This window comes from Branchiostoma lanceolatum, chromosome 17, assembly GCF_035083965.1.
Source record: "Branchiostoma lanceolatum isolate klBraLanc5 chromosome 17, klBraLanc5.hap2, whole genome shotgun sequence".
In the NCBI taxonomy this organism is placed as follows: Eukaryota; Metazoa; Chordata; class Leptocardii; order Amphioxiformes; family Branchiostomatidae; genus Branchiostoma; species Branchiostoma lanceolatum.
The window spans coordinates 1,322,196-1,339,205 of NC_089738.1; the positions used below are offsets into that span (position 1 = coordinate 1,322,196).

Genomic DNA, 17,010 nt, shown 5'->3' on the forward strand with positions numbered 1-17,010 from the left:
CAGACAGAAACCCGACAATCACCCAACAATGACTGGCCAGAAATGGGATAATTATGGGTCAGAAACATGACAATAACACTGACGATGTTAACTATATAACAAGGACGGTACTGTACTTACGACAATTGAACACATTATCAACATGTATTTGTACTAGCAGTATGTCAGAGACTCATTTACCTTGTCAATTAGTGCAAGTAGATTATGAAGACTTTCCTTCATCTGGTGCCCAGGCAAATATCCTCGGAAAGCTTCAATGATGTTGTAGAATGAATTCTTCCACAGAGTTTGGTCAATGTTATGCTTGCTAGCAAATTCTGGATCCTGCAGAATCAGTGATTCATAGCATGTTTGTATCTGTGACCTGTACAAAAACAAACAATACTCATATGATACATGGCACAATAGTTGTTGTATGTAAATGTGACACTTGCCCAAGCGCATTATGCTCGATGCAAATAGAAATGTTTCAAGCCTTAGGATTAATATTGTGCTACCGTAACAGTCTTTTGAATGTGATCATAGTTGTTTGTTTTTGAATGCCCAAAGTATTAAATGTGCAATACCGTTATGTCTTGCTTATTTGCTTGAGTAAAAGTTGAAATGTACGTACTATCTAGCTGTTGATATGCAGAGACAATGATGGCACGATGATGATATCAATCATAAAAAAACAACTACATGTAAGGTAAAATTAACTGTTAAGTTTCCAAACTTTAATGTTCATTGAAGCATGCCAGTATGACCAAGGTCCATGTACATATGGTGGAAATACAAGTAACGTAACTCAGAAACTCTCCACTGAAAACACTGAATTGACCACTGCGGGCCCAAAAGCCTAATTCTCTTATGGGATTACTAAGAAGTCTGTGTTGAAGAACTCTGTACTTACTGCAGATGTAATGTCACAACAACATGCTGGTTGTCTGGGACACCCTGTGACAGATGGAGTCGGAGATCTGCTGCCAGTGCCTCAGCCTGCTGTAAAACATGCTGCCACTTCTCACTGTTTGTTCCAGTTGTGCTGGTGTCTGTAAACTCATGATAATCTTCGTTTGTTGAGTGCTGCAGGCAGACATGTACATCATGACTATATCTACATGTAGGTAGCCTGTCCTGCACATTACCTTGGACATGTGATGCACCTCTTGAAAAAACATCATGATGACACAACTCAGACTGAGAAGGGTGGTGACGTGGCTTACTGACCTGTCTTGCTACAGGCTTGTTATGTTCAGACTTGACTGTAAGATGAAAAATTTCCGCCGATTTGTGCGGGTCAAACAATCTCTTGTTATCTTCACCCAGATATGGTCTGGTTCCTTGTTTGTCTGCTTGGTGAGTGTGTAGACTTATATCTGGAGGCAGGTGAATGATGCCTCTGCTTTGTATATTTTGGTAACTTCCTGTAGAGGACAGTTGTGCTCTTCTTGGCTGATGTGTGGTGGAAGGTTGCGCTTCTTTACTTCCTAATCCTACATCATCATGCAGGTGGTCATTTGAAAATACATCTTCTTTTTCTGTCTTGACTCCACCTGAAGACTTTGAAACATTAGTGGGAGAATCCTCATTGGAAGAAGTACTAATAAACTGTCCTGTTTTGGCTTGGTTCCTACAGACTGATCCTTCAGCTGCCTTCTTCAGTTCATCTCTAGCTTCCTCTATGGTTGAACATGAACTTGATATATCATCTGATGAGTTTATGGCTAAAAGCGTTTCTGGAGTCATGGAACAACTGCAATTTTCACTGTTATGTTTACTATTCCCTCGACTTGTAGCTCTCTCTCTGTAACTTTTGTGCTGAACATCACAGGTACAAACATCTACTGATACCTCATCATTGTCACCTGTTTTACTCAAAACCTTACATCCTCCATCTGTCCCCGTCCTTCTGGTTGTTTTACACCCTTGAAGGGTAACTTTGGAGGAACTGTCCTCCCCACTGTCTGTGGAGCCACTCTTCTTCCTGGCCAGTCTGCTGATTCCAGGCTGATAGATAGCCATAGCTGGTCTTCTTGGAGGCTTCCTAACCTGCTCTGTATGACCAGCACCAGAACCTGAAACAAAGGTGCATACTTATCTGGTGTCTCATACATGTAAGTGCAGGACCCCAGTACTACATACATGACATTGTGGTTGCCTTCACCAGAGGGTTATGTTTTCAGTACACGGGGGGTGTCCATAGTCCGATAACTGTTCTAAGTGAATGTGCATGTCTTTTGTCATCATACATATTGCCCTGAACCCATTAAAAACTAGAGTTCCACGAACACATTATCTTCGCCAAATAATCAAGGCTTATTGTGGAGAGTGATTAATATTTACATGCTTATCACCCCCTGCAAACTTGATCATACACCATACCGTTTGAAAGTTATGATGGGGGGGGGGGAGAATGAGTCCAGTCTAGATAGGGATAAAACTCATTTGGTGGTACAGGACTAGTATATGTGTATAGTGTGCTGATATATGTTACAACTGATCATCAAAAAAATTGAAGCAGAGGAGTTGGTCCGGCTGGTTATTCACATGTTTTTAGGTGTTTTGTAAGGCTTTCTATTTTGATCCCTTTCCGTTATGTCTCCAACCGTGTGTTTGACAAAAATGCAGAAACTGAACACTTTTTAAAAAACCGGACCCACACATCTGTTTGAATGGTAGTGAGACTGCCCCATTTGTTTATTTATGATTGTACACCATCTGTTTATTTACACTTCTAGGCAAGGCCTTCTGCTGGCCTGTTTCGGGAACACTGTCACACGCCCCATTAGGGAATGTAATGGATTTACAATTATCCTTACTAATTATGCAGATTAGCTCCTGTTTTCTATAATTAGACATCGATTGTGTAAAGCACCATCTGAGCTCTCTACATACAAAACTTCACGGCAATCTCTTCACCCCTTCTCAAGTAATACGTGTCCGAATATCAAAACAAAAACACCCACTGCAGTTCTAAACAAGCCGCTAGGGGGCCCAAACTTACAGAACTTACTTCTTGTGGCATGAACTATCTACCACACAAATATCATGACCATAGCAATTTCAGAAAATATGCCACTAAATTTTGAAGCTCCGCTGCAGTACCTTAGGTACTCGCTAGAAGGCCCATTATCGAACTTGACCTTCCTTTCCGTAAACCCTACCCATCCACTAAATATCAATATACAGATCCATCAACAGCTTCTTGAGTTATATTGTCCACAAGAATTACACATTCACACAAAGCCCGCTGCAGTACCGACAGAAAATGCCAGAACCATTTTTGAACTTGATCTCTGTTTCCACAACATCTACACACCTGCAAAATATCATAAAGATCCATCAACGTTTCCGTCACTTTTTTCGCCTACATACAAACGCACAAAATTTAAAAGTCCGCTGCAGTACTGTTGAAAAACGCAAGGTAAACCATTTTTGAACTTGACCTTCCTTTGCACAGTAAAATCATTCTTTATTTGAAAAGAAAGTAGGACACAAAGCCCAGGTCACGATGGTCATCACGATGTGGTGACCAAATGTGCAGGGACGGACGAATTACAAATACAATTCACAGTTAAAATCCGAATACATATTCACTTATATACAAAGGTTACAAATTGATATTGCACTTAGGGCAGGACTACGGTTGCTTCTACAGTAGAGTGTCTGCTTCCCAGTGGGGCTCGTGTCGCGCACTCCATATGGCATATGACGATAGAATAGCTATGCGGCTAATGTCTCTGAAAAGGTTCTTAGGCACTTTTGCCTGCACTACTTTGAACATTGTCCGCAGTCTGTTTTTGTTCTCTGGTGTGATGAGTCCCCTTGATCCAACCTCGAAGCAGGTAAGTGTGGTTGTGGTGCCCGCAGCTCTCAATTCTGTCGCTAGGGCTGAATATTTGTTTACCTTTCGTTCATGGCTCGCGTTAATGTTTTGTTCAAAGGCCACAGTTAGTTCATGTATGTGGATTGTCCTTTGTTCTGGGAGGTAGGTGACTAAGTCTGGTTTCTGAGTTGTGGGTAATATGTGCGCCGGCACGGTTCCTCCGTTGATAGTGTGTCCTTGGATGTCTGCGTAGACTGTAGCGTTGGTCTGTGGGAGATCGATAGCCTCCTGGATGCTGTCCATTATGTACTTTAATATGGCGTTGTGTCGAAAGGTATATCGCCCTTGCTGGAGAGAAACATTGCAGTGGTTCAGGACGTGGTGGAGTGTTTCTCGGTTACCACACAGTTTACATCGGTCACTGTTGCGTTTTCCCCAGGTGATCAGGTTACAGAATGTGGGCAGGGCGTCGATCGAGGCACGTACCGCGAAGCTTAGAACACCTTTTGGTAGGTTGTATATGATCGACCGCCACGTAAGGTCACATTTCTCTTCTTCCAGGAGTTGTAGCATGCGCCCTTGCTGTAGTAGGGTTTTCTGGTGCTCGCTCCAGACGTTATGACGCATATCTGTCACCTGTTGTTTGATGTGTTTACGCACAGAAGACCATTCTGAATCCTTTGCTGCATGTGTGGCCTGTTGGTGGATAGTGTGGGACGTTTTAATACCACACTTCTGCATCTTCCTGGTCCATTGCGATTCACGGTCTAGCTTAGCTTGTACAGCATGTTTTACTCTCTCGTCGCCTTTGAGGGTTGACCTACTGTAGGCCAGGGTGTGGGCCTCTAGATACAGGTCTGAGATAGTTCTATAGTTGAGACCCCTTGTGTTGTACAGGATAGCGTTTGTGGCACCAGGTTGCATTTTAAGCCATGTCTTGATCGCCTTTGTGTGAATGGCATCAAGTTTTTGTAACTGGGTGTCTGTTAGGTCATGTACCATCAGCATGTACCTCCACGATGGGAAAGCGTACTCCATGTATACTCTCAGTTTGTTTTCATTTCTTATGGTTGATTTGTTTATATTTTCAATAGTTGTTTCTATTGTCTTGGCAAGAATGTCGTATGTCTCTCTTGTCTTGCCCAGGAAGGTTATGTAGCCACCTAGGAACTTCTCCGGTGCATCTTTAGTTGTTTTGACAGGATCCCCATCGATCAAGAAGCTAATGTCCGATGGCTTGCCGCTCACAATGGACATGGACTTGCACTTTCGCGGTTTCAGGGATAAGTTCATCGATTTTGTGTTGGTTGATATTTCATTAATGAGTTTCTGGTGCTGTCTCTTGTGGGTGGATATGAGGCAAAAGTCGTCTGCGAATGGCAGTGTGACATAGTGCTTACCGTTTAGATTGTAGCCATATTGCTGTTCCACCCCCTTGAGGTGTTGAAGGATGGGCTGGAACACCAAATTTAAAAGTCCGCTGCAGTACTGTTGAAAAACGCAAGGTAAACCATTTTTGAACTTGACCTTCCTTTGCACAACCACTACACACCTACCAAAAATCGTAAAGATTCATCAAAGGTTTCTTGAGTTATGCTCTTGACATACATACAGACCCATCAAACAGCTGGCTTAACCGAAAACATAATCTACCCCGAGTACTATAGTACTCGGCGAAGATAACAAGCTTAGATCTTGTAACAGGCATATAACTGTGATTAAGCTACACAGACATAGTTTTTATTTAAACAGTAGCGTTCCGCACTTTGGTTTTATTGCACACAAAAGCCACGGCACTTTTGGGGTTTGCATTCTAGTGGAACCTTCAAACACAGAAAGGGGGTCCAAACTCCGGTAAGGTGACAAGCAGGTCATTACTGTTCATGTTTAAAATAAGCATCCCATGTGAATAGAATTACACTAAAGCCTTGCAATATCATTTTTTGTCACAAACATGTGCCATATTTTGTATTACAGTAATTGTTCAAATGCGTGTAATGGATAGGGTTTGCGGGGTGTTTGAGCATCATGTACGTTACATACGGTGAGATAGAAATTTCCCCTCTCACGGCGAGATCAACCTGCCGCCGGCAAACAAAATGGCGGGACATTGTTGACGTTGCCTGCGATCGTATGCCTTTACGCTTTCGGCTTCCTTGATGGTCTTTTCAACCTTGTTATTGGCAGCAGCAATATCTATGGGATTTTTTTAGTCGGTAGGGTCAAATTTTCTGGAATGGTCGGCGCTCTACCGGCAGGTTGACTAATTCAATTGTGTTGGGCACCTCTTTTGGCTGCCGTCATACGTGATTGGTAAAGATGGCGGAGCGACAGGATGAACACTGCGGCGTTATTTTAACTCCGATTATCCAACTTTAAAGGCAAAGATGGTATATAGGTTTGCTTTTGGAGGAAATCTAATGTCCAAAGGAAGGTCAAGTTCGATAATGGGCCTTCTAGCGGGTACCAAAGGTACTGCAGCAGAGCTTCAAAATTTAGGGGCATATTTTCTGAAAGTGCTATGGTCATGATTTTTGTGTGGTAGATAGTTCATGCCACAGAAAGTAAGTTCTGTAAATTTTGGCCCCCTAGCGGCTTGTTAAGAACCGCAGTGGGTGTTTTTGTTTTGACATTCGGACATGAATAACTTGAGAATGGGTCGACAGATCGTCGTGATGTTTGGTATGTAGAGAGCTCGGATGGTGCTTTACATAATCAATGACTAATTATGCAAATAAGGAGCTAATTTGCATAATTAGTAAGGAAAGTTTGTTAACCCACTGCCTTTCAATGGGACATGGGACAGTGTCAGGTCATGTAAACAGATAGCCTTGCATAAACGTACATGTAGGTCAAATAAATAAACTATTCTCCAAGCAGAGGTGTGGGTCCTGCTGGTTTTTGACGCGTTCAGTTTAAGCATTTTTGTTCAACACGGTTGGCGACATAACGAAATAGGGACAAAATAGAAAGCCTGACTAGAAACACCTAAAAACGTGCCAGATTTATTCTATTCATATGTATTGACTGTACGATTTCATCATCACTTTCAACTTTCAACACTGCCATATCGAACCTTTGTGGCCCATATAATATCAACATATTCATATTTTTTCATGACCAGTTATAAAATATATCAGCACACTCTACACATATACTAGTCCTGTACCACCAAATAATTTTTAACCCTATCTTAACTGGACTCATTCGCCCAATCATAACGTCCAAATGGTATGGTGCATGAGCAAATTTGCAGGGGGTGATAGGCACGTAAATATAAATCACTTTCCATAATAAGCCTTGATTATTTGGCGAAGATAATGTGTTTGTGGAACTCTAGTTACATAATACTATTGATACTATTATAAACTACTATTAAAAACTATTACATATGATATAGATGTAAGGAAATAATGATATGTAATCATATACTTAAAGTTAAACAATACTGTTTGGAGGCAAACTGCAATTGATATTTAAGGGGGGCTATGATTGTGTGTATGTGTACTGCACCTGTACACATTGTCCCGGTTTTTATTTGGTTTTTGTTGTGACCCATGTATGTCCATATTCTGTCAGTATTTGAGTTTGTAATTTACTTTGGAAAACCAATAAAGAGAGAAAAAAAGGTAGGCAGGTAACAGGTTATGTAGTATTATATTCAGTCAAATATAAATAATCACCTTGAATATTCACAAGGAATATTATATATTCATATCCAATATTCATATTCTCTAGCACACATCAGCCTGCAGAACTTTTGAAACAAGCAACACAAGAGGAGTACATCTATATAGGGATTAAATGCAGCACATGAGTAAGACTAACAAGAGATACAACCTCATACCTTTGCCAAATGATTTTAACCTTTATGAGTGTTTCTCATCAATCATAAATCATACCAGTTGATCGTCTTCACCCAAATAACATAACTAATGTCAAAAGTATGAGCTTAACAAAGAAGCTTACGCTAACATTTATCATCAATTATGCAAATGAGATCCTTATTAGCATAATTTGATTCGATGGTGTTCACATTCACGCAACTTCTAAATGCCACAAATGAAATTGCCGTCATTTACTAGTATGGAATTATAAATAGTTTCTCATGAATTATGCAAATTAGGCCTGCATTCCTCTCTTCCTCGGTTACTATCTATCAACATTCCTCTCTTCCTCGGTTACAAATGTCACATATTCGAATAATCATATCATGGAACACAGTGGGTTTTTAAAATTGCCTCATTGATTATGCAAATTAGAGTCTGATTTGCATTATTATCATCCAATCATACAAAGCATCACGCAAGCTATCTACATACCAAAAATCATGACAATCCATCAAGCCCATCTTGAGTTATAGTATTTTCTCATTAATAGTTAGCATAGTTAACGTTGATATCTATTGATATTTCTCTCTTCCTCAGTTACAGATGTCACATGTTTGAGAGTCCTATCATGGAATTTGGCGGATGTAAAAACTTTCCTCATTAACTATGCAAATTAGATACTGATTTACATAATAATTATCTAATCATGTACATCATCACTCAAGTTATCTACTTACCAAAAATCATGACCATCCATCAGGCCCATCTTGAGTTATTCCCTTTCAAAGTCTGAAGCAAAACCTGCTCCTGCAGTTCCAAAAAAAGTTAGGGGGCCCAAACCTATACAACTTACTCTCTGTCCAAAGAACTATCTACCACTCAAAAATCAGTTTCATACTCATAGCACGTCCAGAACACGAGATGTCAAAACAGGAAGTTCCGCTGCAGTACCATTACAAGTCACTAGGGGGCCCAAAATCTAAGCATTTTCAGGTTTCATCAAGACCTACCAACATGCCAACATGCCAAATACCAAGACAATCCATCCAAGAATTTTCGACTTATCATGTTCACTAACGGACACACAGACACGCTCTGTAAAATATATAACCTGCTCGGCGAAGGTAACTATAAGACTACATCCTTTAATCCATATTACACCCACCCTTCATCAAATACTTCTTCAGCAATACATATCCATACTCTTAGTGCACACTTCCACAGAACCTCCATGTACACCATACAATATGACGTATACTAATGAATCGCCTCTTCCTTCCCAGATATAACATGGTTAACTCACCTACCCCGAACACCGTCCTATCCCCATGCTGTGACACACGACTACTGATTGTTCTTCACGATGTAAGACAGTGTATATCGACTTTGGTCTGCTTCCACCAAATTCCACACCACTTTCTGCTGCTTATACCTTTCTCATACTCTAACCTCTCAAATAGAAGTACCCCCTGGAATAGAAGTACCCCCCGGACAGATTTTCAAAAGGTAATATAAGTACCCCCTGGAATAAAAGTACCCCCCGGAAAATTTCAAAAATCGACAGTCGAGGCTAGGTAAACCGTGTCCATACATGTACAACTGTCACTGTCAGAGGGAAATAAGATAATAAGCAGGTAGGTAACTTATATTTAGTCAATTATGCCATACCTATTAAGTATATAGATATTGAACAGAATAACTGTCCATAGCTTATTCAAATCATGATGATCTTCCTCGCCTCTTCGTAAAACATAATAGTTAATATTGAAAAATTGGGCATAGGTTCCCCGCTATGACACCTAACCGGAGGCCACGATGCTTTCAAATTCAACAAGTGAAAATGTACATGATACATGCTTTTTCTACTTGGAACTTGAAGCAAGTGATCAAAGAAAATTGTTAAATCATTTTATTATGACTGACAATCAGTGACATATAACAAAAATCATCAGAGTACCTGATCATATTTTCTAAAGACATCAACCACAGAAAAACACAAATATGAACACAGTCCTTCCACTGACAAAAGAAATATGTCTATAAACGTTTGCTCCATAGCGTCGAAAACAAAGTGAAACGCTCGGATTTCGAGTTCCCGCGGTAAATCCCACAATATTGAACAGAGATCGGCTGTAAAAGTAGCTCAACGTCACAGACCGCACATACTTAGAAGTTACCCATTAGGTGTTGACACTAGAAACCCGCGATGAACCGCCTAAATTTGGAATATCTTACGATTATTCCAAAAAATGAACCCTCTGAAAATAACTATGGCCTTGTGTGTCTATCGTTGCCCAAAAAATATAATATTTACATGCGTTTACGGTATCATTTTAAAGATCGGTATCCGCACTACGCAATATGCTGCTAGTTTTACTGTCGCCATGCCTGAGAGTGGCGGCCATGTTTCGCGATTTCGCGCTGTTGTTTACCGAATCATATCGGACATATTTCTGCCGTTTTAGAGATTTTGTGGCCTCAAAACACATATCACAAGGGATGTTAAGTTATGATTGTTGTTTTAACGTGTTACATGTCTTCTGCGAACAAATAATTCTTCCGCCGCGCTGCCGATACTACGGATATAGTGGTCAGGAAATTATTATTCCCCGTGCAGGCGAGCACCCTACTCCACACGTTTTTGATCAGCGTGCTTTGGTTTACGATGTAAACAGAGACTATCAAAGTTATTTATATGAAAATTGTATTTCAAAATGTCAATGTCGCGTCTTATTTTCCGGTTTACTTTGTAGCGTCATAGCGATATTGACCGATATGTTACGAGTGCCGCCAGGATAATTTTCACAGGGCCGTCAAAGCGGCGAGAAAATCAACGCCGGTAGGCCGAATAATAGCGAATTACGAGCAAAAATACCGGGGAAATATGGGCAGAAAAACCTTGACTTACGATTTTAGAGGGATTCCTGGTTTGCAAAGCCTCAATTTTTAAAAAAAAATAAACGTACCGTCTAGAATAAGAATGTACAGGGTGGAATTTTTTGCGAAAAAAAATAAACGTACCGGTACGTTTATTTGAGAGGTGAGAGTACAACTTCTTACAGCTGACTGACAAGCCAATTTGTCCCAGCAACTAGGGTTTCCTGCCTCCCAAATGACAACTACCACCCCTACCACCCCTACCGCTTATCCATGACCCCTCGAAACAACACAGCCCACACGTCCCAGCCAGAACACAATAAGGAATTTACTTGCATAATTGGTATCTGTTGATAATCCACTTTCCATAAACTACATACATTACATGTATTTGAGTCTGATAATGGAAAACACTGCAAATATAGATTTTCCTCATTAGTTATGCAAATTAAGTCCCAATTAACATAATTTGCACTTCATTATGTACATCTCTGTCTAAGCTACCTGTATACTAAATATCATGGAAATCCATTGTTCCTTTGCTGAGTTATTCTCAGAAGATTTTCAAGATAACGCCCCTGCAGTTCAAGAGCAAGCTGCTAGGGGGCCCAAACCCACACCACGTCTTTATTACACCACAAGCTATCTGCCATCAAAAAATCAAGACCATAGCATGTCCAGGTCAAGAGATACAAAAATGGAATTTCTGCTGCAGTACCAAGGTCACATACCAGGGGGCCCAAAATCGACCTTGAATTTCGGCTTCACAACACCTGCCCACATACCAAATATCATCGTAATCTATGCAAGAGGTTCTTGAGTTATGCTGACTGAAGTGGTGCGGAAACACAAACAAACAGACACACAGACACACCCAAAACTATATCTCCATAATATTTTTTCATGGATAACATGGAGATAACAACACAACAAGTAGAGTAGAGTAGAGTAGAGAAGAGTAGAATTGTTTTTAGCTTGTCTGCATGACTCCAGGGTTTCTGAACTAATCACACAGCAGTATGGGTAAAGGAGCTGAAGTCTGACATCTGTGATTGCCTTGTTACTCCGGGAAGGAGGATGACCTCCTTCTGGGAGTATTGGGAATGCATTTGTTTGCGCTTTTGCAGCTATAACTCACGATCCCGTCGTCGCACTGGTGTGTAACTTGGCATATCGTTTGCCTGGTTCGGCGTGGTGATGCACAATAGCTTTGTTACACCATAACTACTTTAAACGTCAATCCAATATCGTAATTGCACCCCTATAATTAATGCTATGTCCCACTGCCCTGCCATAGGGACCATGTTATAATCCGTTATGCATGACTGGAATACTTCAGGCAGATACGGGGTATAAATCTTCCTTACTTGCTGTGATCGTATAGTCACTGTTACATTGAAAAATAGACAACGTGCATCACCACACGCAACCTAGCAAACGATATACCAAGTTACATACCAATGCGGCAACGGGAATTGTGAGTTTTAGCTGCGAACATGTACATAGTGACCTCCAGTCTGTGTATTAAGTATGCGGTGTCCCTCGCAACTCGCATACAGTATGTGGGCACGGGACGGACGATGCATTTTTACGCACAGTGTGAAAATGGCAAATCTCTGGACCTTCAAACTTACCACACTTGTAGTTTATAATACAGAGGCTGTGACAATGTAAAAAGTTTACGCAGGGGATGAAAGATTGTTGAGAAATATATCTCAGAAAAGTGCGCGCGCCAGTGTCACTTCCGGGTGGTTAGATCCGGTGACCTTTGACCTTCGTGAAATGTTACGATAATATAAATTAGCCTTTTTTATTGCGAATAGCTTGATAGCTATAGATCAGGCCGGCCTGCAATAAATTGTGGAAAGAGGATTTACTGCATATTTGTGATTTCTGATACATCTTAGTTGTAAGGCTGAATGGTTCGTTGATAATTGAAAAGGGGCCATCTAGATCTAACTTTGTGACTTTTCCCGGAATTTCTAGATCCCATCTGTGCCATGCTGTAAAAACATACTTTTCAGCAGGTTGACCACTCCTGTATTGAAAGAAAAAGATAAACAAACACTTTTTCTTTACTTGCTCTAAAACACTACTTGGACCAAAATATAAAACCTCCTTGCTTGGACTGAGCAGAGATGCAATTTGTGTGGGTCAATACTTGTACATACTATAAATACTTCACGGAGAATTGTGTCCTACGGACTCTTGTTTTATTTGTATTTATTTGTCATAAATAATGCGATATAGTTTGCGGGTATGAGAAAATTGTATTTCGATTCCTGTATAAACGTTACATACACTATTACCGCCACAGTCCCACACTTACCAACATGGCTGGAGAGTACGGAGGGTCCTGACGAAGCTTTACCCCTGTGACATTGTGCTGTCTGCTGTAGCTGTTCTTCATTTATCCTCACCACACGAAGACTGGAAACATCAGCCATCACATTTGCGACGTCCTCGTGAGGACCAACACGGGCAGACTGTGACCAATCACAAGTATGCAAATAAGTATATCTCAGAGGGCAACAGCGGGCCTTCGAATCATTCTCCCTCTTCAGCGATGATTCATATTTGCATGTTTGTGACTGGTCACAGTCGGGTTACACCTTACGGTCTCGGACCGGGGTTTTTTGACGATTTCGTATGTAGGCCGACACCCTCACGCTACAATTCCGCCAAGAAAGTACATGCCCGTAGCCGGGGGGGTTCGGGGGATTCGGACGAAACCCCCCCACAGGCTTGAAGGTCCACTTTCACAGGCTTGAAGGTCCACTTTTCAATGTTCAAGATTTTTTTTTCAAGGCGCGGGACTTATTTGTATTTGCATCAACAGAAGGCCACAGAGGTTAGAATCCTAGAAAAAACTGCTCACTTTGACTTTGTCTCTGATTTTTCCTTTGAAATTCTCTCAAAAACACAGGAAATGCCCTTTCAGAAGGTTCAATTCTTAGAATTTGAAACGCTCCAGGGTCCACTTTTTAACGTCCAAGGTTGTTTTTTTTACCCATCCAAAACGGGTAAGGGGAAAACCCTGTATAGGTACCCGTACCCGTATACCTGTATAGGTATACCGGTATACCCCATTTGGGGCCCCAACAAGCCAGGAAACACGCTATGACGGCCGCCATATGGGGCACCCAGAACGGCTGTATTTTAAGTTCGTACGGAGCGCCTGTCAGAACTAAACCTGTTCTGAAAAGAAATAGAAAAAACACTCAAACTATCAACCTTTCCGCATGTCATTATCTTCAGATGCAATACTCATGATCTGTTTGGCTGGAGCTGCCAGTAAACCTGCGTAAAACCTACAGGAAACGCCCGGTTCTCGATGCACGGAAGGTCCGCCATGACACATGTGCGAATTAGCCGCTTTAATAGACGGAAAGTAACCACTTTATTGCGACACAAACATTACGGCCATTCGGCGTGATTTGTCTGAATATGCCGTGCTCGGTCTCTGTCTTTAGCGTGAGGGTTTTCCTTATTAAACCTTTTCAGAACGGGTTCAGTTGAAAGGTCTCCGAGATCGGTGCTCGCACGTTCTGACAGGAGCTCCGTACGAACTTCACAAATTCCGTCACAGTTCCAAAACTCCGTCCTTCATAGAAATCAAAAGATCGTAAAATATGATTGTTCAGCTATTTTCTGACCGAGTATAGTCTGGGTGCCCCATATGGCGGCCGTCATAGCGTGTTTCCTGGCTTGTTGGGGCCCCAAATGGGGTATATCGGTATACCCATACGGGGACCTATACGGGTACGGGTACCTATACAGGGTTTTCCCCTTACCCTTTGAAGGCGGACTTATTTGTATCACCAGCGGGGCTGGAATCCTAGAAAAACTGCTAACTTGAAAATGCATCAAAACGCTGCTATTTGGGTCATCAGGCGAAAAAAACGCATCACCGTTGCCGCGGACTAATACAAAAAAGGCTTCCATGGCGAACCGACTTCACCACTCCCAAAAATACTACAACTCACGGGCTTTTCAGGAGATACTAAAAATCTATGCACAGCTAAAACGATCACCAAGCAACAGGGGGCAAAAATCAGGGTGACGACCATGCACTTTCGGCGGATTACCGTGTCAGATTTGAACTCCGACCCGGGTTGATGAAATTAGCTGTTCGGTCTAATTGGCGGAAATAGCTGTCCGGTCCGATTTCGGGGTGGAAAGAGCTGTCTGACTGTTTCTGCCTGTGGTTGCGCCCCCTAGCAGAAACCAAGAAATCAGCATGCAGTCTGACGTCTTACCGCATGTCATGACGTGAAGTTGCTGTTGTCTCTGTTAAACCTCTGTCTCGTCGATCTATGGTCACTTGTGCTTTTCCTCTTCTTTAAGTTCTTATTCATGTGCTGCATTTCATCTCCCTGCACTCTTCTCATTACCTTCGCCGGGAATGTATGCATTCGCGGTAAGGTTATGTTATCGGTTACGCCAGCTATAAAGTGGGTCCGTATGTATGTCGAGATCATAAGTCGAGAGAACTTTGACGGATCTTGCTGATTTTTGGTAGGTAAGTGGCGGTTGTGGAAACGAAGGTCAAGTTCGAAAATGGTTAACCTGGCGTTTTCCTAAAGTGCTCCAGTGGACTTTTTTTGTTAGTGTATTTGTATGTAGACAACATAACTCGACGTATTGATGATGGATCTGCATGATTTTTGGTGGGTACGTAGGGATTGTGAAAACAAAGCTCAAGTTCAAAAATGGGTCACCTGGCATTTTCCTGCGGTACTGCACTGGGCTGTTTATGTATGCGTATTTGTTTGTTGACAGGATAACTCGAGAAGCTGTTGATGGTTGTGCATGATATTTATTGAATAGGTAGATTTATTAAAGGGGAAGGAGGTCAAGTTCGATGATGGGCCTCCTAGCGGGTACTTTGGGTACTGCAGTGTAGCTTCAAAGTTTGAGGTCGAATTTTCTGCAAGTGCTACGGTCATGATTTTTGTGTGGTAGATAGTCCATGCCACATGAAATAAGTTGTGCACGTTTGGGCCCTCTAGCGGCTTGTTTGGAGCTGCAGCGGGTGTTTTTAATTTATTTGTTTTGACCTTTGGACATGAATAACTAGACTTATGGTCAACGGATCGTCTTGATTTATGGTATGTAGATAGCTCGATTAATTATTTACATAATTGAATATTCATTATGCAAATCAGGAGCTAATTTGCATAATTAGCAAGGAAAGTTTATAAATCTGCTGCCTTTCAAAATAGGACTCTCAAACATGTGACATATATAGCTGAAAAAGAGAGAGGTATCGATAGATACCAATAATGCTAATAGCTACCTATTTTGCATAATTAATGAGAAAATACTAATTGAAAATACCACAATAGTATATGATTGGAATTTCATTCTTGTATCATTAGGAAGCTAAGTAAAGGTGAACAATATCAGACAAAAATCATGCATGACAAGGCCTCATTAACATAATTTATAAGGAAATGTCTACAATTCCCTTTCAATTTGCTATTTTTAAGTCTATATATTCAGGTTAAATTGCACTAACAGGTGACCTAGTTTACCGGAGCAGGCTCCCTGTGAGACGTCCCTGGAGGACACAAGTGATACTTTACTTGCCTGGTGCAGGGCTCTGTTTTGGGGTCAGGGAGGTCACACGAGCATTCAACACAGCAGCCTTACGATCTAACGCTCTCCCTGTTGGAAGGTATAGGTTTGATAAAAACTGATTGATATGTCGACTATGAAAATAAGGGCATAATTGAAGCAAATACATTGCCAACAAATTGCCTTATTTTCTGTAGTAAAGATAAAAGTTATGATACCAATTAAGCAAAAATATTCTTACAGTGATTATTTTTATAACTCTTGGGAGAACTCGTGTAGGTATAGGTATGGGTTTGTTTTAAACTTTGAAAGAGAATACTAGTAACTCAAGAAGGTGATGACGGATCGTCATGATTTGTAGGGATGTACATAGTTTGATGATTTACATGATCGTATAAGAATCATGCAAATCAGGATCTGTGATGTGAAAAAGTATAAAAATCCTTGCATTCCATTGTAGTCAAACACGTGACATGTAACTGAGAAAGAGAGGAATATTCAATTTGATAGATATCAATTATGCAAACGAATACCTAATTTGCATAATTTATGACAAAATACTATAATTCCAGAGTGGTAAATGATGGGATTTCATTCTTGTGGCGTTTGGGAGATAATCAAATGTGGACGTTATCAGACATAAATCATGATGGCCTCATTTACATAATATATGAGGAAATGCTACAATGGCCCTCTTTTCTAAGATTTTACTTTAATGCTGTGTTTTGTGTAGAGAAAAGGATCACTTGAAATTCATGCAATCGAGGACCTTATTTACATACTGAGTGATAAGCATTCACTCGAAAAGGCTAACATCAGTCGGCGAAGGTATGAGGTCGTGGAACTCTAGTTGTTTGTTTGTTTGTTTGTTTGTTTTTATTTCCCCAGGGGAAATCTTGTCGCCAGCAGGCGGTC

At 41.0% G+C, this 17,010-nt stretch overlaps 1 protein-coding gene across 5 annotated transcripts in view; it reads right to left on the bottom strand.

Annotated features, from left to right (window-relative positions):
- The window catches only part of LOC136422373 (telomerase-binding protein EST1A-like), a 79,816-nt gene extending 66,774 nt beyond the window's left edge, over positions 1-13,042 (bottom strand). For 2 of the 5 annotated variants that reach the window (XM_066410099.1, XM_066410098.1), the window contains exons 1-3: positions 12,845-13,042; positions 893-2,057; positions 181-364 (exon numbers count right to left, since the gene is read on the bottom strand). In XM_066410099.1, coding sequence (XP_066266196.1) covers positions 181-364; positions 893-2,057; positions 12,845-12,962 — 1,467 coding nt within the window. In that variant the 5' untranslated portion in view covers positions 12,963-13,042. The remainder of the gene's footprint in view (positions 1-180; positions 365-892; positions 2,058-12,844) is intronic. The other 3 variants (XM_066410096.1, XM_066410097.1, XM_066410100.1) reach the window with 3 other exon arrangements.
- Positions 13,043-17,010: the final 3,968 nt, after the last annotated feature.